Here is a 25,226-nt window from a genome sequence, read left to right as displayed (position 1 = left end):
GTCAATTGCTCACCCTAAATCCTCAGTAAATACTGTAAGCATATTACATAGATGATCACATGGACCCAGAAATCTGAGCTTGAAACAATTTTGGAATTTATCATTTATTTTGTAGGTACCTAACCTATTTTTTTTTCAAAAATAATTACATTTTTGAACTAAGTTAATTTTAACTTGGTTAATTTTTTTTATCCATTAATTTGTTACTTAATGAAGTTATAAAAAATATATTAGTTTACTTTTTATTTAACTCACTTTTTCTTATTTTAATTTAACTTAACGAGATATCAAAAATCGTAAACTTGTCCAACCTTGGGTATAAGTATATATGTATAGTATTTGTATATTCTTAGCAAATTGTATTTTAGTACCTGACATTATTCTGAATTCGTCAATTACGTTTTAGAAAAGCAACGCATTTAATGTGGAGTGACAATGGTGCGAACAGTTTTCTCGGTAAATACATTTTCGCCAAACACAAGAAAGGGCAAATGAAGTTGGGTATCTCGTATAGCTTAAATAGATAATCACACGAATAAATGATTGGAATGGATATTATACATATTTTATTCAGTAGATCGATTACGCTTTATAATGAAGACAAAGTCAGCGCTTTTCATCTTCGTTTGTATCTACTATCTATGCTTTCTTTTATTTTATTTTTGTTATCTTTCTTGGGGAACAAAATTTAATAAACAGAAATTGAGAGGGCAACTATAAAATACACAGTAAAGAATGAGATACGTATTGATAATTTACAATAAAGGCTGCAAGTATTTGTCTGCGTATGATGCGAAGTACGACGACGTGTCGACGTATACATTATTTATAACAATAAGAGTCGACTTATTTGTAGAATATAAGAAATATAGCCAATATAGGTAATATAAATTAATGTTAATCGTTAATCGGAAACCACCACTCTGCACGAGCGATTTGTTCAAGAAAAGAGAAGATGAGCGAATATAGGACCGAAAGGTATGAGCGACTAAAATAATAATGCAATCGCCAAAATAAAAGTTTCTTCTCTTATAAAAAATCGGTTGTTTTGTTGGAGTACGCGTGTTTGATATAGTTTAACGTGGAAAAATAGACGCCGAAAATACATTAGCTATTGTTACGAGTGTGCGTGCAGAGTGTACAAAGAACTTTTATGAAATAACTACAGAAAACTGTGTCATAAATCAATTATGCGCCAGTAAACAATTTCCAGGGTGCTCGGAAAAGTTGTTGATAATCAAAGATGTTTTGTCATTGGCTGATATTAGTACTTATATGTAGGCTTCCGCGTCGAGCGTGACAGACGAGGACTAAAACTCCGCTGTTATAAAATTAAACGTTTCAACGCACCACCGAGCTACTGACGGTTGACGGTATAATAATGAATAGAGAAATAACTCTTATGCACTTATAATATTATGTTGGCGGTTAATTATATTAATTCCGCGTTGTGTTGGTGGGTATACACTATTATGTTGTCAATAGTTTACGTTTATCGGAGGACACAAACGTGTTGCGGCGCGTATATTAACTATCGTATGCCGGAATTTTCCTAAAAGATTCTGAAATTATTTATTTATTTCGGCACGTTTTATTCTGTCAAAAATGACCGCGGTGACTGTATAATAATATTTGACTGTAATGTTCTCATATGCGTAAATAAGCCAATTTTTTGGAGTCACGTTTGTCTCCAATAATATTGATTAAAAAAACGCGGGGCGTAACTTCCACATCTCCAAATACATAGTCATTATCATTATAGTAAACATACAAACACAAATTATTATTTGCATCAATAACATCATTCAAATTCAATGATCACTATTTTATATTTATTAAACAAACGGAGTAGGTACTAGGTAGTGATAATCACACAGTACTCGTATATGTTATATATAGTATTTAGTGTATGCATGTGATAAAATATTACATTGTCGGGTCATATTTTGTATGATATATGGTTATATAATTATTTTATATTATAATAACTTATAATCGTCTGTATTTATACTAGTTGGCACCAAGTGTTTGAAAATTTTATGATTAATATCAAATTTGGTTTAGTTTTTTTTTAATAAGTTTTTACGTACATTTGTTATTAGTTATTGTTTTATTTAAAACCTATTATAAAAGTATTTAAAATGGTACTAACAAAAACATTAAAACATTTTTAAATGTTACAAAATCATAAAAAAATCGTTATATACAAATTTCCATGTATAAATATTCGAAAATAAAACCTTAATATAGTAATATACTACTATATCGAATCACTCCATACAATGCATTAATATCGTCAATAATTGTGTTAAAAATTCAGTATGAAATATTTCAAACTTTAAATTAAAAATTATACATATATATTGAATATGCTATTTTTAATAATAATTAGTGGGTTCAATTTCGAAATAAAAAAAAAAAAATAATGAAATAACGAAAGATTGTATGAAGATTATTTGTGTTTTTTCACATATTTGTTTTACGATATTTTAATTTTAAACTGTAATATTTTAGATACTCATAATTTGCTTAAAAATAAAAACCCTAAAAAACCCACGAAAAAACATAAATAATGCTTTTAAGTACTTACCTTTATGTTTGATGATAATTTAATCCTTTCTATTATTAAAGGTTATTAGTTCTTACACAGAATTGGAATTGCTCAACACAAATTTTATAGGTATGTCGTACATTTCTAAGACGTAGACAATAATACATGCAGGAGTGGCGTCCTCTTAAGTCTTAAGTCTATGTTATAGTATAATTACAATTTTTGGTCACCGGCGGCATTGTTATCGTTCAAAGCAGTAGGTACCTATTCGGAAAGAGGCGTGTTGCAGACGTGTAGTAATTTGCATTCCACATACCTTCCTTTTATGCCGTGCCGTTGATATAATATGTACCTACATATTGTTGTTATATTGTTATATTGTTATAATATAGTTTAAGACTTTCGAGGATGACACCGCGTGGTGCATAATATAATAATATGGTGTTAAAAAATAGTATCATTATACGTGAACTTTTGATATTATAATATACGTTGTATATTGACGAAACTGTCTTAATGGAGATAATATGGCTCACAGCTAGAAATCATGTTATACATCACTAAAATAAAAAAAATCTGTAAGTAAGAGGTACCTACTCGGGATATTGATAAAATACATATATTTATAATGAAATACGAGATATTATCATTCAGTTCATATACACCCTAAAAAAGAAAATTAATTGGCGTTTTCGTTTGACTAATATGCGTAGTGCAGCGAGCAGAATTTAGTGATGCGAAGCGACATTATTTCTCCTTTAATAAAGATACTTGAGAAATTCCACACGACCACTTAAACTTCTAGTTTCATATTACGTAACGTGATGAATGAAAAAAATGCAAGTGACTATTTTATCGAAATTTTAATAATTTATGGATTTACACTTTTTATACATGGTTATATGAAATTGTTGGATACAGCTTAAAATCCCTATATTGAAAAAAACTGTTTATACACTTTTAGTTATTTAGGTATAAACATAGGTAAATTGTAAATAAATAATAATAATAATACATTCAATGTTTTATTTCAACGTAAAAATAAACAAATGTAAAATCAAATTGATTTTCTTTAGGAATAATTTATTTAATTTTTAACAAATTGACTTATTATTTGCAATGTGATTTAATTTTCATTCAACTATTTTTTTTTAGATTTTTTCAATACTTTTTTTATATAAAATGTTACATAGGCATGAAGAATTAGTTTATTTTAATCAAACATTATTATTCAATTAAATTAGTCACAACAAGTTAATGGTTATAATTTTTACAAGAATGTATAATGTCGTATTAAACAATATAATAATACATAATATACTTACTTTAATGTGCCGTTTATAAATGAAAAATAATTTCATGATAATTGAATGGCATATTATAATAATATATATTAGTGAATAATAATGCAATAATTCATTGCATTTTAGCTTCAAATTTCGAACGCCTGGATCGCGTGATGACATATTATTATTATGTGGGTAATTATATATTATTTAATATAAATGATATATGAGTCGTGTGTTTGAGAAATAAAAACGTAGTTGTGGATAAAGTTCTTTAATTTTGTTTGCTTCAAACATACAGTGACTGACGGCTGTGCGTAAATTGTATATAATTTATATTTCTAACCGCGATAAGAAGTACATTATTCAGCAGCATAAAAATTAGTAGGTATTTAAATAACGCCGTACGTCCCTGTATCCAATATCCTGTATAGCTAATAAAATCAATAATAGTAAAATGGTTTATTATTATTCGTATGGCTTTAAGCTTTAAAGCTAACAATTGAATTGCCATAACCGACTTCCTAAATCATTACATTTTAATATTTTAATTTAAGAATAAATGTTTATACGATTATCCAATTTCGATATGGATTTGTATACAATGTTCAGAATAATTAGCTTATAGACAACAGCTTTTCTTAAAAGGAAGATAATTTATATTTTATTAAATTTGTATTTATATATATACACACCATATTTATAATTAATTAAATAATAAATATCTTACATTTTTAATTAATTTTTTTTTTATACTGTGTCTGCCATATATTATGTAATTTATATTTTTATTACTTTATTAATTTATTTGTTGTTAGACTTTAGTGTGTAGTTGTAATTTTTAAATACATATAATTTTAAGATTTTTTTATTATTTTTATTATTCATACAATAGATATGTTTTTAATGTTTGAATAAAAATAAATATAAGAAATACATTTGTGAATATTTTTATTGCATGTGATTTAAATTTAACTAAATAAATCTTAATTATTTTAATTGAAGTAAAATTTAGGTATTTAGGTTTTTATATTTATAAAAAATATGATATCTAAAACAACGGATAATAGGCGATATTTAAACTTTAAACATATTGGGGTTTTCCTTGAAAATAGTGTAGAACACCTGTTGGTCCAAGTCCCAACATTTCATATTAAAATGACACATTTTTTTTTTTATGGTAGGTAAGTTAATTATTATTGTTATATCTTTATAAAATCTAAATTTTGGTCTAATTTTGCTTGTCACATACATTTATCTTGTACAAATATTTTAACACGATTTTACTGTTTTTTTACTCTAAAAGTGTTGTAGCCTCATTAATTTAAATATTTATGAATATCTATGTTTGTTTTAATTAGAGTTCTTATTATATTCTGATTCACTGAACGAAACACAAAGTACCACGCATCAGCTGTAGTTCAACAAACCACAATGCACGGTTAGTTCACATTTTTAAATTTGGCGAGTTCCCATATAGATTTTCCTATAATATACTTATACGTTTACTTTTTCCGTGTCCTAATTTCAATTTGGTACGTTCCTTCATTACTTGGACAGTAGTCCCATTAGACACGTTGATACAAACCCATTAAATTGTTTGCGGCCGATAAAATTATCTTAAAATTAAACGTTTATTTTTTGCTAACGTTTAATTACAGTAAAGTTAATCCATTTGGCAAACACTAGTCGCATTTTCTTATAACACTGTATGGAACACTAAAGGCAGTAAACATTATATGAAAGTTGATGAACAGTAATATTCATTGACTGTTTTTCATAGGCGCAATTTGGCAGAAGGCTTAGCACCTCCAAATTGTTTCATTTTAATTTAGATTTTAATAGTAATAATTATCCATAACCATAAGGTAACACGAAAAAATATAGAGGTGATTCAGCACCCCCAGTTTTTTCATTGCAATTGCGCCTCTGCTGTTTTCTTATATCAAATTAATAAATTTAGGACTTTTTTTCGATAGATAATTATCTTTTTTTATTATATTTACATAATCATATATCTTATCATTATTTATTTTATAACGTTAAGGATATTTTACAACACAAATTAATTAAAATACCTAATAAATTTCTAATTAATAAAATATATAACTATATAATTCTTCCGCCGCCGAATAGACTAAATTTGTGTTTATTGTATGTATACCTTATATTTACATAAGATGCACTGTTATTTTTTCGGTATTTAAATGTGGAAAGGTTTTATCTGTTCATTAGTTTTGTGTGATTAGGGTTATGAAACTTAAATGAAAAAAAAATACATCTAATATAGTTTGTAATGAACATTCATTAAATGTTATTTTATTACACAACATTATATGAATATTTACTGTGGCTTTACATGGACTGTACAATATTATTTGTCAAGCAGATGATGTACAAATAATTTTATTGCCGATTAATTTTTTTCACATAACAACAAAACTCGAGTATATATTCATCGGTTTTATTTTTACAATACATAAAAACCATTATATAATAAAAAAAAAACGATTAAGGTCGAAATTCTCTTGTACAAGTATCTGAGTTTTAAAAGCATCGAATAATATAATATTTTTTTGTTCGTATTTTATTGTTTCAAGAGATGGAGGATAGTACTTACTTTAGGTGTATGTATGTACGCCTAAACGAGTATAACATTATACACTTTTGTTCAATTTATTTTTATAGACTACTTTGGAATATAACTACTAATATATAATACTATGTAGTATATAGGTACTCGTGGTATAATATATGCAATATTAATTTGATTAATGATTGAAATTCGTTTATTAAATGTACTATGATAATATTATAATTCATTGAAAGAGATTAAATATACTAGAATAGAAAAATTCAATTATAATAACAGAAATTATTATTCAAATTTTTTTTTATGTACAAGTAACTACACACTATTACTAGTATGAGCTACTTATAGTTATTTATTTTTAATAACTGTTACATAAATTAAAATAATTTTTTTTTATAAAATAAACTTTAGAAATTGTTTATTAAATACGTTTGGAATATTTGTTCAGTTTAATTAGGTTTCGCGTTATTTTTTCAGTTATTATAATTTCATTGCGTGTTTTGTTTCCCGGGAATTCATAAATATTAATTCTTATGGCATGCTAATTTCAAATTTTGTATTCATGAATCTGTTTAATGTAGATAAATCAGATTTAATACATTTATGTATATTCCAACAACGTTGACAAAAAATATTCACACTTACCAAAATATTTTATAAATCATTTTGAAGATTCAGCGGATTAACTAAAACGTTTATCGTTTTTTAAAATGGCTGTTATTATATCTTGCAAGACTGTGATTATTGCTCACCTTATTATAATATTTTATTAATTATCCAATGAAAGGGTTAATGTACGAACTGTCAATTACTTTCCTGGAGGTTATCGAATATTAATAGTAACCCGTAAAACTTTGATGAAATTTCAGTTTAATTACTTTGCAGTATAATATTAAAATAATTACTAATTAGTAATTTTATTTGAAATAAACTTTTTAATAGGTAAATTATACATATTATCTTTACGTGCTTATCAGTTACTATTATCAATACTGCATTCAATCACATTGGTAGTCGAATTGTCAAAGTTCTACAATCGATCGATAGAAGCTCTTCAGCCATTTGTTTCTTAGACGACTTAAAAATCAACTGAAATGCCTTAAATTGGAGAACTATTTTCAACTGTTTATATCAGAATACAGGAAATATTATTGTGTAACTCTTTGTGGTACAGGTGTATAATAATTAATAAAGTAAAAAACAAAATAGTATATGTATCCGTTGTAGGTATATTATAAGCATTATTGTATGATGTGTAGTGATTGTGAAGGGCTGAACAGTGTTGAATTAACAAAACGCGCTTATGTCCTATAGAAATAATAATAAAAAAGAAAACAATAACATTGACGAGTACCCAACCTATATATACATACCAGTCATACTTCGTATATGCGCGTATAATTGGAACCAGAAGCGTTGTGTTATTGTTTTTTTTTACACAATGAATCCCCGAGTTTTTCGATCGAAAAAAATGTCGTCATCATCGTTTGGTAGTTCCACGCATATACGTTGAGTATGTTTTAAGTATATAGTCCCTAAGTATAGTTTGTACAGTCAATAGTCGTCTTGCGGATTTCGCATACGCGGCCCAACGGCCAACACGAAACTATAAAATGTTTATTATTGTACAACGATATTACAACTAGGTATATATATATGCACATAACTCGATAATAATAAAGCGATAACACAGTTTATCATAGTGCTACTGAATACTCTATAATATACAGCACCGTCCATGTATACGTGGGTACTAGCCAGCAGCATTTTATATACATAATAATATACAGTAATAATCAACAGTACATTACATTATGACAGTATTTATACACGTCGGAAATGTAGTCCCACCGCCCCGTATACTCGGAGACGTTTTACGGTCAGTTTAACCGTGTTCACTTATTTTTTTTTACTGTTATCTTTGGCTATATTATTCACATCGACCCTCTCTCATCCACATCATCATATCGGAAGAAAATTCTCATGTCTGCACTAAATAGATACGTGTATATATATATATATATATATACACGTATATGACGTTCAAGAAGATAAGAGGCTACTATTTATGTTTACATATGTATATAATAACGGTGTTGTACACGTCTTGTTACAGATATCGACGTTGGTGGCACACCGGGAACGACCGTTCTGCACGGAGAGGACAGCCAGGGCGATAGCCAGGGTCGGCCAGGGGGTGAACTTAGCCATCGAGCGGTTTGTGACTGTCGGCGAGACCATTGCGGACGACAATCCCGAGATAAAGGCCGACATGTACCTGGAGTGCAAGGAGGCCAGGGCGGCAGGTGAGTGTACGCACGGCGTGCATATTATATATACTATAGATACGTGCGCACATAATATGAATATAGGATTGCCCGCGAGCACACGGGGGATAAGGGGTGTGTAAAGGCGCGTCACGCCGAGATATATAGAGCAGAACGTTCCGCGTCACACCCGCGCGCGCCACCGCCCACACGAACGCTGTCGTACATCGACCACCTACCCTCTGAAACGGACCCCGTCCGACCGGCCGAATCGCCGCGCCACCCGGTCGCCGGAGTGTACGCCCGCGAGCACCCTCCTATTCGTACTCGTACAACAGTGTACGCGTTCAGTCGAGCAATTTTTTTTTATCTCGACTTGTCACGTCATAATAATATTGTATAAAATATGTGAAATGTGTGCGTTTGTCTTCGCGTTCCAGCGGTACACTCGTATCTGCATAATATTATCGTGTTCACAGCCACGGCGGTATGATGGAAAAATGTTTTCGGGTCCGATTTTTTTGGAACCATTCATCCGACTATCGCTATAATAACCCTTTCGAACCACGTCATCTCGCACCCACCGCGGTGCGTTATCTGCCCCTGCGGTGACAAGTCTCGATGATACTATTCTTCCCTCTCTCTCTCTTACGTTCTCTCTCTCACTCACCGCTAATTACACTCCTCCTGAAACCATCTTATTGTATTTGAACATGTTTAATTCGTCGTTTTTTGTTTCTATCATGGCTTAGTGGTATTTGTTATTATTTTGTTTTTATTTTATTCGATCTGGATGTGAGTATCTTCCAAATCCGATGACGCGTGGCTTATACAATTAATCCGGAGGAGGCCTGCAGATCTGTATAGAGAAAAACACACAGATCGCTTGCCCGGGTGACGTTTCTGTATGTGTACAGATTATTGTACATAGTTTTGACTATGAATATGTATTTTTAGCCATTTTTTGCACCTATCTTGATCAGACACCCAAAAATATCCAAAAAATATGTACAAATATTATAAAAAACCGTCTCATTTTTCCTATTAATACGACTTTTGTAATGTTTTCCTTGCGTTTTTCGCGATATTGAATAAAATACGAAATAAATAAAACGAGAAGTTACTTTACCTGCGTGTTCAATGTTTAATTACACTGAGTTCTGTTATAATAATTATACGCTGTATACACGTCATTGGGTACAATGCAATTCTGGTTTTAGGGTCTTAATTATTTAAGACTAAAAGAAATTCCATAACAAGTTAGATAATTAAACTAAGAAAATGTAAGAATGTCATTCAAATACTTCAAAATAATAGGTAATAAACCTGTTTATGTTTGTGTTTAAGTAAACAACATTATTTTTAATAACTACAAACAACAAACAGTAAGTTATATGACCTTATTTATAAATTCTAACGATTTGCGCTATGACGTTAACCCAGACAACCACAAACTACGGATACAGTATTTAAAGTTTCGGTTTCAAATAAAAATGTTTTTTATTTTCTAGATAATTGAAACTATTTTATTATAGAATAAAAGTCAACTTCCAATTATAGTCTTATACAAAATTGTGTCTGCTATCTAAATTTTCTTATTATGTTAAAATATAGAAATCTCAATGTTTATTAGTTATTTTTCATGTAGAACTACCGAAACTTCAAGTATTTTATCACAGTATCGTTCAGTATCGTTCATTTTTATTTTACAACTCTTCTAATTGTTAAACATTATCAAACTATTAGTTTTGTAAGGGTTTTGTGGGGCTTACGAGGTTATTGATCCATAAAAATGTACAGAAAAGTATTCTATATTGTTATTTTGGATATGGTTCAAACCGAAAAAATAATCAAATTTCATATACGTTTGTAGCATAGCAAAAGATTAACAATATTTCAATGTATGAGTACAAATTTAAAATTTTAAGTATCCAAAATCTTAAAAAACAAAATGTTTTAAGACAAATAAATATTTTAAAATAATGGTTCATTAAAAAAATACTCTGTAATATTTAATAAATAAGTTTTGAAAAACGATAAGAAACATTTTTTTTTCAATTCTCAATAAAAACTGAGCATTTAAATGATGAGAGTAAACATTTTGTATCTATTTATTTTCCCTCTTTTTTACTTGTTTATAATGATAATAAACACCAATATATCATCTGCTAAGTAAAATGTACATTCTACATCGGCATATGATATCTTATATTATTATAGTAACAAAATAATATATGAGTATAACGATATTTTGTTATTTTAATAAGATAAAATAAATAAAACTAAATTAGAGTTAGACTAAACATAAAATTAATATTTTGTGTTGTAGTATACTTATCCGAGAAAATTAATAATATTATAAGTATATTAACAATCTAAATATTTTTAGATAAATTAAGATACTATTATCCATAAGAAATAATGTATTCATTTAATTCAAGTTCGTTAGTAATGTTTATATTATATACATATTAATTTATTATATTGGTGAATTTAATATGAGCAGAACCGCACGTGTGTAATATGAAAATTAATGGTATCATGTAGATAGATATATGCAAATAATTATTAGAATATGATTTGTGTGAATATATATATATATATATACATACATAAATATAAATAAATAAATCAATTTTGTAACTTAGTAAATTAAAAGTTTTCGTTGTCTCTTCATTTTAGAAAAAAAACGTGCAATTACCAAATTTCTGTCCTCATTAAAATATGAATCTCTACGTCTTCACTTATAATGTTAGGTTGTTATTTAACCGGAACGTCTTTTGTTAAGTCGTGTAAAGTAATGCAGCCAACTTATAAACAAATCTCATCACAACTATCTGCCATTTTTATTCACGACACATAATATAAGTATTAAGAATATTGTTATTAGTGCCCGAATTGTACGACTAATGCCTAAAAAATATTCAAAAAATGACTTTTCAATAATATAATACCTACTCTTAAAAATGATTCAAATTGTTATGCAACTTCGTAGTAATAGGTAAACAACGGTTTAACTTACGGTATAATTTATTACTATTTATTACCTATACTATTATAATAGCCATAACAGGGTGTGTATTACAATAGTGTAACACCTACTGATATTTCTCTAAATTATTTATTCTTATTTCGTTTAAAAACGCATAAATTTGATAATTCAATATTAATTTACGATAAATTACAGTACCGCAGCGATTTGAAACAATATTCTTTTATTATCGTGTGGTAAAATGTTTCCCGGGCGAAAGTATAAATTATTTACGTGTCACCGAAATAGTATATATTGTTTGGTATTGATGTGCCGATGAAATAAAACAAATTGCATTCATAGCTATGTAGCGATAAGGACGCGTAAAACGTGTTCGTTCGACATTGGAGAATGGAAAGTGTAACTACTATTATTGTGCTTTCTGTGAACGTGTTGAGGAACACGCGGAAACAATGTTGTCGAGAGTAATGGCCCATTTATTTTGGCATTATCCGGAATATTTCAATGGCAGTAAAACGTAACTCTAAAATATTGTTCTTGCGTGTCCTCATGATATTCAATAGGACCTTTTCAGTATTTCTTCAAATTACGACTGTAGATAATACTAAAATTGTTGCCCGGTGCATATTATACCTACATAATATTGTCATTATTGTATAACTTCTTCACATGGAACCTATACTCAATAGGATTTTGACCGTTATGTCGTTTATTTGTATGCAATATCTTTTAAAAAAATGTTTATGTATCGTAATCGTAAATACCTACAAATACTATTAAATTATATTTTATAGTTATATTAATATTATTTTTAAAATTATTGAGTAGCGCCGTAGCATGAAACTTGGTTGCCACAGGATACATAAGAGACACCCATTTAACACGGAAATTACATTTTTAAATAGTGACACTAGAAAGAATTTAATGTTGGAAGCAAATGAAATCAATCATAATCATGATAATAATTGTTTAATATACTTATATATTTATTTAAAATAATAAAATTGTATTATTAAAAATTAACTTTTCAAGCTTTCGTTTGATTCTAAAAAATATATTTTTAAATTTTTGAATAAAGTTTTTTAATGGCATGATAAAAGTACCAAGGCCCATCGACTTAGACGTAATTGGAGGGCCCCGTAAATAGGACTCCAGAGACTCTGACCTAAATATATTATTGAACTTGTTTTATCCTATTATCATAATTATTATACTAAAGATTTAAATACGAGTAATAAAGTCTAAGCAGTGACATTAACTTATAAAGATCATTTTTGATATCTTAAATAATTAATTGTTTAACTGTTTAGTTATAACTTATAATGTGTATCATTCCAATTTTATACTTATAAATATACTTTAAAAACATGATAACTATGATAATAATCTGTCTATATTATAATATATGATATTTTGTTTTCAGATTTTGGCTGTAGACTACAACATAATTATTTAAATATCTTTTCAGTATACACTACCGATCTACTATATCCGTCTACTATACGGATACTATAGCAATCATTTTTTCAAATTAACATTTATTAAGTTCATTGTAAATACTACTTTAATATTGATTAATGTAACCATATTATATAATATAGTGGTATAAAATGAAAAAATTGCATGTTGAAGAGAGCAACTTATTTAAAATGTGCTACTCTTTTATTTAAGATTTTATGCAAACCTCGATTTGTATTGGCTTAAAAAAAAATTCACCTCAAATACTTTGGAGAAGTGTTTTTTTGTGCTTGACACACTTCTTTCCGCTTTCGTTAATTTAATGTCCGTACTGACTACTGGTGGGTACCTATTCATAATTCCAAAGGAAAACTTCGTTGATTCTTAATGGTATTTCGAAATCAATATTAATACTTTCAGTTATTTGAATTTAACACTTCACTTAATTTTTACACTTTTAACATAATTTTATTAAATACATTTTATATCATAAATGTATAATAGAAAACATAAATTGTAAATACATTCAAGATTTTGACTTTCAAATCATCGCTCGTTTATATTTAGATATACATACATGTAAATGCATTGTTATTATTTATGTAAAAATAGTTGAATCAATCGGAAATATATTTATTTAGTTCTGTATTTTCTATTATTAATGAGCATATTTATAAACATATATATATATATATATATATATTTGTTTTTATTTCAATGTTTGGGCTTTAAAAAATACATGCTATACTATCGTAAGTTTAGCATTTATTGGAAATATACGTGATACTAGTTCATTCGTTACGTATACAACATTATGTTAAATGGTGAAACAATAACATACCTATAGTATAAGTCTGCCAAAGTTTTTGTGATTCATAATTTTGTTGATATAATTTAGTAGATACTTCGATTAAATCCATATTTAAATGTGTATATACCTATAATTATGTATATTTATTATTATGTTTTGAATATTCTGTGTGTAAACGACAGCGTACTTATATATAATATACACGCACATATATGAGAATCTATATTATAATCAAGGCTAAGATATTAAGGGTTATAGTATTCTACCAATGCCACATGGGGTTTCTTTATTAAACGTACGTACGCTTGCAAACTTGTATTGACATATTATTATATATCCGAATGAAATATTCTGTATTCATATACATTTGAGTATTGAGTAAAATATTTATTTTTTCGAGTTTCTGATTCCATAAAAGACATAGAATACAAAAAAGTCGGGAAATATTTTATAGTCGCAATAGCGTAATAAAATATGTCCGTGAAATATTGCAGTGATTTAAAAAAAAAAACATTCTGGCTTCTTGCCTAAAATAAGATCAATACGTTTGTATAATATTAGAAAAATACAAAACATAAAACTATTAAAACTGTTAATAAAAATATTCCAGATTAATTATTATAACGACTAAATTATTAATTATCGTATTAGGTATACCTATGATTATCACGCGTCGTGCAGAAAGTAATAGGTTGAAATGTTTTTTTTTTTTTTTAAACGGAGATTGTATCAAGCATAAAATTATTATTTCACAAAATCATAATTTAAATTGATACACTTGGGTTTTATATCAGATTTTGTTACTAGTATCTAAGAACTGAATTTCCTTCTTAATTTAGCCAATTTTCAACTGCCTCTATCATCTCTTAATCGCCAGAAATATGTTTTTAACCCAGTGCCGTATTTAGGGGAGGCAAGGGGGAAAATTTCCCTGGGCAGCACTATTTTGGGGGCAGTAAATTTAACTGGGAACTTTTTTTATAATATTAATTTAATGATTCTTGTTGTATAAACATATTATGAAAATAAATATGATATGAAAATAAATTAATAAATTTTACAATTGCAAGCTTTGATTATTTTGTTATCATGGGTACTACTGAGAAAACCTACGGTATTCAACATTCTAGGACACTCAATGGATTTTTATACTGCATGATACTATTAGCATATCACATGTATTGTAAGATTTTTTAGGGTAAGAAAAATTAAGGACTAGGTAAATTGAGTCCGAAATACCGTTTTTGTAGTTAACTGAGTCCCTGGTTATAATAGGTTTAGTTTCCAAAACAACACATTTTCCTTCTCACTTGTACAGGCTTAATACTATCTGTTATGTTAACATAACTGGCATGGTTAAAAATGTGCTTTTTTTGTTTTTAATATCTAATATAATTCACTACGTTGTACATAAAAATCACAATTAATTAAACATATAATATACAAATTCAAGACAAATTTTTTTTTTTATTTATTACTATTTATTGTTATTATATACATGGTAAAAATGTATTTGATATATTCTTAACGAATTCAAATCTTGAAATATTTTTATTTTCTTATTTCAACATATCTTGTCTCAAAAAAAATTGTTTTCCATTGTTATTTTTTTCATTTTAATTACCTACCTCTATGCTACGTATTTATATAAACATATCTATTTGAATGTATTTAAGTAAGCAAATCGATAATCGATAATCACTAATTGGTGACTATAGTCACGATATAGTACTCGTTGAATGTAGAGACCTTTAATTTTAAGTAGGTACATCGTCGATATTTATAAATTATTTTTTCGAAAAATATTATTACTCGGGACTCAGTTTACCTAGCATATTAAAATTTTCCGGACTCAATTTACCTAGCTCCATATCCACGACTCAGTTTACCACTCCTGGAAAAATCACCACTATAAAAAAAACCGGTGAGAGGAAAGGGCATTAAAAAAATGTGTACCCGAGGCAGAAAAATCCTAAATACGCCACTGTTTTAACCTAAGAACTTTTTAGCATATATTGAAACGTGATGATCACTATGCGCAAGATATGAAATAAGACTATAAGAAGGTGGGTGATGGTATCTTATTTAAAACAGATTAGGTCCTGCTGTAGTCATCAAGGAAAATAACATCATATGGGTCAAAATTTCACATTTTTAATAAGAAATAAAATGTACCTATAAATATTGAATAAGATTCTCCAAGTAATTTTGATCTTATAGTGTAAGTAGTAAGTATTGAAATAAAATTTACAATTTACTCTCTAATATTTTGTTTGGTGTAAGTGTTAATATTTTTCTAGCGAAGATTTTATAAATTATTAGAGAAATAAAATGTTTTTAAAGTTTAACAGCTATTAAAACTTTTTAAAAATTGAAATAAGTTAAATATGTTACAATACCTATTTAAATTAATATAATGATATTATATTAATAAAAAATATGAGTATAAATTGAATGTAAAACTATATGAATATAACTTACGATGTATGTACTTTGAAAGGTTCGAGTCATTAATCATTGATATCCGGAAACCAAAAGTCATTTGTGTTAAAAATAAGGTATAGGTTGTGACGGAAAGGCCTAGGCTTTTATTGTATTTCGCTGACATACATTTTATTATGTTTAACTACTTCAACTTATGATGATTATTTGAAAATATTAAGGTCATGTGGAAAATAACTTTTCACATATTGCCCAAACTAAATGTAATATAAATTATAAGTTATTTACTTTTTGAAACTTAATTTTGTCCTAGTATACTTACTACTCAGTAACAGCTAACAACTTCATTTTTATTTAACAATAAAAACTTTTAGTAATACAATTTAAGTCACCATTGTTTTTTCTTACCATTACCATTAAATTGAGTATGTTTAATAGGCATCAAGTATTTAGTAACACCACTAACATTAATTATTATGTTCATTTTTAATTTTAAGGTAATAAAATAATATGATTTACAGTATCGTCATAATTGCATTAAAGAGTTTGAAAAATGTCGAGGTAAAAAGTAATGAATTCATGTTCAGAATAGTGTTGAATAATGTTTTAATTACTTAAATACATATTTATTTGCATTTGCGAATTTCGGGTGCAAAAAATATTTATTAATCCTCCCCTGAGTCTAAAGTTTTATCATACTTTTTAATTCAATTTTATAAGCTCATTATAATTCAATTTTTTTTAATCTTTGGTTTACTTAGGGTATAAAAAAATATACGCAGTATAATTTTTATAGTAAGTAATCCCATCTAATAGTTTCCAAAATAATATATTAATTTAATTCTTATGATGCGGCCATATTAATATTGCAGTATAATTAATTTATGTTCATATACTATTACTATATTAAGGACTACAGTATAATAGTTTAATATTGTACAATATAATTCATCATAGTTAATATTTTGTTATTAGCTTATTTAAAATTACAATTACATATAAAAAAAAAATAATAATGATAACAATGAATGCAATTATAATATATTGTTGGTTTAAAACTACTATCACTGATACATTTCATTTATGTATATTGTTTCGAACGTTGAATAGAACAAATTTTAAAAGTAAACAGTAAATGGAGACTATGTTATTTGTACTACCTATCTACATATGTAATATATTATATATATACTCGTGGATTGGGACTTAATAAAATAGTTACGTACTTAATACACTTATAATCCCAGCTCAGCTATATCATTATCTTGGTTTACGTGACGCAGTATTAATTTAAAGGACACTGTACCTATATATGGTATTCACATTAACTAATTGAAAACATAACCGTATTAACTTGGATGCTTTTTTTTCAGGTGCTTCCATCGAAAAACTATGCGAAGCCGTGTTTGAAGATTCGATTAATGATCGAGCATCTGTGATAAGAGCTGCCCGATGCTTGTTGAGTTCAGTGACTAGAGTGTTATTATTAGCAGATGTAGTCGTCGTTAAGCAATTAATTTCAGTCAAAGACAAGGTATGCATGTCAACGAAACAATTTAAATGTACAAGATAATATTTGAGTACAATATTAAATAAATATTAAATAAATTGCGATTTATGTATTAACATGATTCATAGTATATTACTTCTTTTGATCATAATACACGTTGACGACTAAGTAGATATACAATTGGTAAATAATAAAATATGCTTCAAATACCGCCAGATATTGTAAATTTAAAGAAATATTGATTTTTTTTTTAAATTAATTTAAATGTTTACTATAGAGTATTTAATCCTAGTTTTAAATAAAAATAGTCTTTTCATTTAATAATATTTCACTCCTAATATCCAGCACTTAAATGCTTCAAATTTTAACGCTAAAGAAGTTTCCAATCTATAAATTAATAATTAAGTGGGAAATTAAATTATTATGTGTTTATTAAATACTTATAATTAACATAATTAAACATGATATAATTTGGGGGAGAAGTAAGTGAATGCGTCACTGAGCAAGGGGTTACATCCTGCAATTAACATTCCAATAACTCGATCATTATTATTTATGAAATAATCTGTATAGTTCTTTATTGTTTTAAATGTTATATATTTTTATCTGAACTATGATGAAATTTCCTTTAATTAATTCAAATGTTTTCATAATTAATACTTAACATAATATTATTTAACAATAGAGTATAAAGAAGAATACAGCACTTTGATTAAAAGACGACTAGGTACGAACAAACAGAAACGATTTTTGATATTTGTAAATTTTTCTACATTTGCATCTGGCATCCTTAAATATTGTAAAGATACTATATTAGGTATTATTATACTTAAATTATTTAAAACCTTGTTGAGGCAGTTGATTAAAAATAAAATATAATTTAGTGATATTTATTATTTGAAAAAATGATAATACAAAACTATAATTAATCTAATTCCATTTTGATATTAAATTATTTTGTAATATTTAGTATTATTAATTATTTAATAATTATTGGATTATGATTTTGTCATTTGTTTATTTTTTATTAGTTTAATCAAATTTACATAAGTATCTCAGTTATAAATTGACTAAGTATACTAAGTCGATTTTATTTGACATTGTAATCATTAGGACTTTTAATTTTCGAAACCATAAATAGCATAAACTATACAAACATTTAACTGTATTATAATGAAAAATACTATTATACGTGGGCATTTATAATAAAGGTACAAATATTGCATCAATCCCCTTTTCAAGGATTTAACTCATGTTAATCCGGATAATAGTCAATAGAGGAGTCATATTGTGGTTTAATGTGACAGTATATTATACTAATCGGCAGGGTAATTCTATAGAAGATATATATTATATATTATACAGCTATATATTTTAATTATAGATTAATACAGACTATGTTTTATGAAACTATGTGATAATATACCTAGAGAATAACATAATTTGTCACTAATTATTACTCGAAGTTACCGAAGTATACCGAAGTTAATACCCACTTATGTATATAAGGTTCAGTAAAGCTAAGGATTTTACTACTATTTATAGGTGCTATTGAATTTGATGCACATATAAGTGCCACCTATTTTCATGTCTTAATATTTTAGAATTGAACGGCAATATTATTGTTATATATGTATATATATATACAGTAACCATTTACCTAATTAATAAATGTATAATACTCCAGACTTTACAAAATCAATCATGATTTTTAGAACTATTTTATATTCTTCAATTGAATAGACGATAATAATAATAATAATAATGATAATAATAATAACTATCATAATATTTTTACATAAATTATTGTTTGAGCTTACGTAAATAAAATCAGAAATATTTTGTGTTAACCCATCTGGTTGGAGCAATTATTTTTTTTTTAAATATGTAAATATGTATGCTAATAAAAAATAATAATGAAATAATGAAACGTACTTAAACCAAATAACGGTGATAATAAAAAAAAAACTGTATAAATTGTGATTTTGTGTGAAATATACAAATATATCATACTCGCCATCTTTTAAATCTGACGTATAATTATATTACTGTTTGTATTATTTTTAATTATTATTTACGTTAGTTTAATATAGTGGACAAAGGTCATTTTATTTTTGTAAAATAATGCATAATATAAAAACAGTTTTTTTAAACAAAATATTTCTGACTATAAATATAGAATTATTATTGTCATTATAACTTGTAATAGTACAATATATAGTTATTATATATTATAAATTATAATAACGTTCATCCATACATAGTAACCTAACGTGCTTATTGTTCAATTGACATACCTATTATCATTATTAATTTAGTCATGAATTTGTGACATATACATAGATTGATAAGGGAATTTTATTTAAGTAGAAGACTAACACACGATGTATCTATGTATTACACAGAATACAGCTTACAACAAAAATGCTTTAACTAGGATGTTTTTTTACGTTGTATAGGTGTCACGAAGTCTAGGCCGGTTAGAAGGCGTCAACAACTTCACGGAGTTTGTCAAGGCATTCAGTCACTTTGGCACCGAAATGGTGGAGTTGGCTCACCTGACGGGTGAACGGCAAAACGACCTGAAAGACGAACGGCGGCGATCTCAGATTGCCGCGGCTCGGCAGGTACTAGAACGATCCACCATGCTACTGTTGACTTCGTCCAAGGTGTGTACATTCAACTGTATATCCTATATGACAATACCTGTTGGTAGGGATAAGAATAGTATCAACAGTTTCATCTAACTTGATCGTAAGAGGCGACTAACAGGATAAGGATAACCTGTTCCTTAAACTGGGGCTTGTGTCCAACACACATGGAGTGAAAATTCCCCGTTAAGCTTACCACTAGCCAGTGTGTGAAGCTGAGAGATAGGTTCCAATTGGGTTGGCCAACTAACGTCAACTTAAAACCTAGTTAATGCCACGGGAGAAGGGAGCACTACCGAGCGGACCAGCTAGCTGGCTCGTGAAGTGTCCCTCAAGGTTGAGGAGCCTATATCGGTTGCAATGTGGTGGTTGTGGGACCAGCGATAGTATAGTAACAAATCACCTCATCTTGGTAGGAGGAAGGATCTCTAAGGTGCAAGACGACCGGACTCGGAAAGGTACGGGTCTGACCCGGTATTGATGGTTCATATAACGATCTGAGCTTGACTAGTCAACTAGTCACCTCTACGGCTCGTAACTAGCTTTTATGCGCTAATAGTCTAATACACAGTTCGTTGTTGTAAGACAGAAAATTCGGATGTACGTGTACTTATATGACAACGCTAAATCGTAATTAACAATACAACATACTTAGTTGATGCGTGTTTAAAGATTTATACGTGATGCATCATCACCAGACCTAGATCTGAGAATTTAAAAATCAAAACAAAATAATAAAACAGTAACACGAAAATTTTCTTTGGAACAATAATATGACGTGTAATTAGAACAATTTATTATATAATATTATATATCCTTAAAAATAGATTATTTAATTATTTAATATTCATTGGTTACTATATTTATAAATATTTATTTACATTTATAATTTATTTTAAAGATATTCATCGATAATCGTTAAAAGGATTGTTAAAATATTTTTTAAAAAATGCAGTGTAACTATAGGTCTATAGCAAAATATAACAAAATAGAGCCTTTGATTTAATATTAAGATGAGTTATATAAGTTATGAATTAAACAATTCCTTACACAATAAATATAAATATTCAGTTTCCCCACCATGTATCCGGCCTGTAAATCTTGCTATGGATATACAAGTGACTGTCTCCGAACGGTTTTTTATCGTTAGACATTCTTTTTCTGGTACTTAATTTTATAATCGGTATTTTTATCTTTTAACAGTTTTTAAGTAAAAATTCATACAACTTGTTTTATTATTCGTTTTTAATGCTTAATGCTTAATATTTATGTTTATAGAAACTATAATATATATTTAAATATTTAATTTAACGCGTTTTTTATTCAAAATCACAGTTTGTAATACATAAATATAACTATAGAAGAACTGAAGAATATTTTCAAGACGATCACGAACGTACATTACGTAAATCGAATAACCAATATAAAGTTTCGATTATAAACGTGTACTTAATTATCTATAGATTAATAATTATTATATTATGTATTGCATTGTGTATAATATTTTTAACTAGTAGCGTATTTTGGGTGATTTATTTTTGGGTGGGGGGAGTTTCCAAAATATCCCTTAATGACCCCATGAAATTTGAATTTCTAGGTATTATTCCAGATAACATGTAGACTTAGCTTAAAAATTTACTTCAAAACACAAGGCATTGGATCTGATAAGATTAGTTTTTTATTTGGGTAAAAATATTTTGATAGACACGAGTAAAGTACTAATACATATGACTATTTATTTTCAACCTGGTTCCTATGTCAGTTACATAAGTTATAACTTGTGTCGTATGTCAAATAATTATTTTCTGCAGACGTTATTAACAAAACCCTAATTTAATTGCGCGTATGCATCACGTTTTAATATCATTGGCGGGGGCGACGCACGGTGGTGATCGGCAACTTTGTATAGGAATATTTTTTATCAGACTTCTATGTCGATTAAATTTTTGTTAGAGTATAGTGGACGTTTCAAGTATTCGAAATGTTTCCATCGCCCTTTACCGTTTATCTATAATATAAAAGCCAAAAACTTCGACGCTTGGGTAAACACGTAATGAAAATGCAATTTGACCATAATATAGAGATGATTATATATAACGTATAAAGTATAAACTACCATTCATTTTTTGATCCCTGTTCACCCCTCCCTCCTCCATACACTCAGCCACCACGTCGTCGCTCAGTCATTTTATCTCGAAGGGCCAACCACTCTATATATTATATATAAAACATAATACTTAGAGCTTATTATATTTATGTACAATACGACGGGTGAATCCTAATATTATCTTATATGAGTGTATACTATATATAATATATATATATATTTATACAGAACGTGGACGTCACGTGAATACGATATTTTATAATAAATATTAGACGAGTGTTTGTGTGTGTGTGTGTGTGTGTGTTACAGGCGTGTCTGAGGCACCCGGACAGCTCGGAGGCCAGCCAAAACCGGGACACGGTGTTTTGCCAGATGCGCAGGGCCATGGACCTGATCCATTACGTGGTCAAAGACGGCGTGAAGGAGGGTGGCGGTGAGTCCATGGCCCTGACACCGTACATATCGGAACAAGACGGTGGCGACACACTTGGCCACGCGCTCAACGTCCTGGACTCGTTTGTCGACATGACGAGGTATATTTAGTGTGATTTGGTTATAAAAATAATATTATTAAGATAAATAATAATAATACAACGCGGGTGGGTAGAGGGTGCCGAGTCGCTATATTTTTTTTTATTACAAACACAATGCAGACGCGTCCCAAAATTTGTAGTTGTGCGCTCACTAAGCCATCGCGGGTAGTCGCTATATACAGTATATTATATTATATTAAGCTCAAGCACCTATACGGTTTCCTTAAATTTGTCGACGTTTGCGCGAGAAGACTTTATAGGTATAGGACTATTATTATTGAATTTAAATCTTTTTCATATTTTATCTAACCTAAAATAAATTGACTTTAAGGTAAAAAAAAATAAAAATTTCGTAACACAAAAAAAAAATTATTGCGTTTTAAGTTTTAATTACACGCACATCGTGTACCTATATAACTTTATATCTATATAATAAATTAAGCAAATTCCAGCACACAAACGATACAGTCGTACGACGTTTACACGAAAGCAGTCCGTAAACAAGTTTGTTTGTTCGCTAGCTTTTAGTTTAAACAAACCGTAGTATATTTAAATTTAAACGTGTACGAAATATATGAATTTACTGTAATAATAATACGCAACGTTGACAGTTTATTTTCATAATTCTGTCCAACGTTTCGGTCTGCACAAAAGTAATTAAATTCAAGAAAAATAATCAGAATATGAATGAAATAAAAATATATTTCGTGTAGTTTTGACGTTAGTGAAAAAGTTGAGTTTGAATTCAGATTTTTCACTTGATTGAAATCATATTTGGTTGGGACACGCATAGTTCAATACATTTTTATAAAAATACAAATCATTTGTCAAGTTATACTCATTATTCGTGGAGGTCGATGGTTCTCGAAACCTTACATTTTAGTTTTTACACATTATCGTAAAACTATAAATTATATAAATTCTACATATAGTAAACCCTATACTTATATCTATTATCTGATCAAAAAATATAACTGTCAACGTTATAAAAGAATTTAACGCTTCTTGAGGTTTACTTTATTTAAAGTAAAATAATGTATAGTTATAATCGAGAATATTTTTTACCAGTAGGTATGTCAAATAATATTATATGCATAGTACTATAATGTATACATGTTACTTATTTGTGTATTGCATGTGAAATGTATAGTTATAATATTACACAAGTAATACACAGTATGTCATATTTTTAAAAAATTCTAACGTAGACTTGAGTGATTAAAAAAACTCTTGTGAATATTTTTTTTTGTGTTTAAATAAAATCAATGAGACTATTATGGAAGTTCATATATCTAGACATCATATAGGATTTCATCGTGAATTTTTATACATTTTAATTCGTTTTGGTCAAGATGCTTGATTAAAATTTAAAATTTGTTGTTTATATTATAAATGCAATATTTTTGCGTGCTGATCCATATTTGCATTTAGACTTGGTTAACTCGTAAGAAGTTTATTTATTTTATGGAAGAGAAATATTTACCTAATATAATTTATACTTTAGATAATTATTATATGTATAATGTATGCGTTGTGTATATAAATATAAATATTTTAATACCTAGGTATTTTTATATTTTTAAATCAAAAAATTAATTTTCTTGAATTTTTTAAGCAAAATATTAATGTTTTTATGTATATTGTATATACACTGTGTATCATGGTCCATGAATATATGAAAATGTTATGATAAAATTAAATTTGAATATTATGTCCGATAATTGTAAGACACCTTGTTTATATAATTTACAAATTAACTTATCTTTTAATAAAATATTTCATCTTACAATCCTATTTAAGTTTTATAATAAACGTTTTATCTAATATTATATTTAAAATGAAAAATGTACGATTCATTTTTGTAGGTGTGTTATTCAAATTAATTACAATATAAATTATAAATAAAGGTGTAGACAGATGTATGTGTTTTATGAAAAATAACATGGTAAATAATTCATTAAAAATCTACATAGAAACCTTTAAAAATGTAGATGCATTCATGCATTACGTATAAATAAAGAAAAT

General features: G+C 27.8%; 1 protein-coding gene across 2 annotated transcripts in view; it reads left to right on the top strand.

The window, feature by feature from the left end:
• Window positions 1-25,226, top strand: part of LOC113553255 (alpha-catulin) — a 45,636-nt gene that overhangs the window by 8,014 nt on the left and 12,396 nt on the right. For both annotated transcript variants that reach the window (XM_026956484.1, XM_026956485.1), the window contains exons 2-5: window positions 8,547-8,736; window positions 17,774-17,934; window positions 20,370-20,579; window positions 22,978-23,201. In XM_026956484.1, coding sequence (XP_026812285.1) covers window positions 8,547-8,736; window positions 17,774-17,934; window positions 20,370-20,579; window positions 22,978-23,201 — 785 coding nt within the window. The remainder of the gene's footprint in view (window positions 1-8,546; window positions 8,737-17,773; window positions 17,935-20,369; window positions 20,580-22,977; window positions 23,202-25,226) is intronic.

Source organism: Rhopalosiphum maidis, chromosome 2 (genome assembly GCF_003676215.2).
Source record: "Rhopalosiphum maidis isolate BTI-1 chromosome 2, ASM367621v3, whole genome shotgun sequence".
Classification (NCBI taxonomy): Eukaryota; Metazoa; Arthropoda; class Insecta; order Hemiptera; family Aphididae; genus Rhopalosiphum; species Rhopalosiphum maidis.
This window is presented reverse-complemented; position numbering and strand designations above follow the sequence as displayed.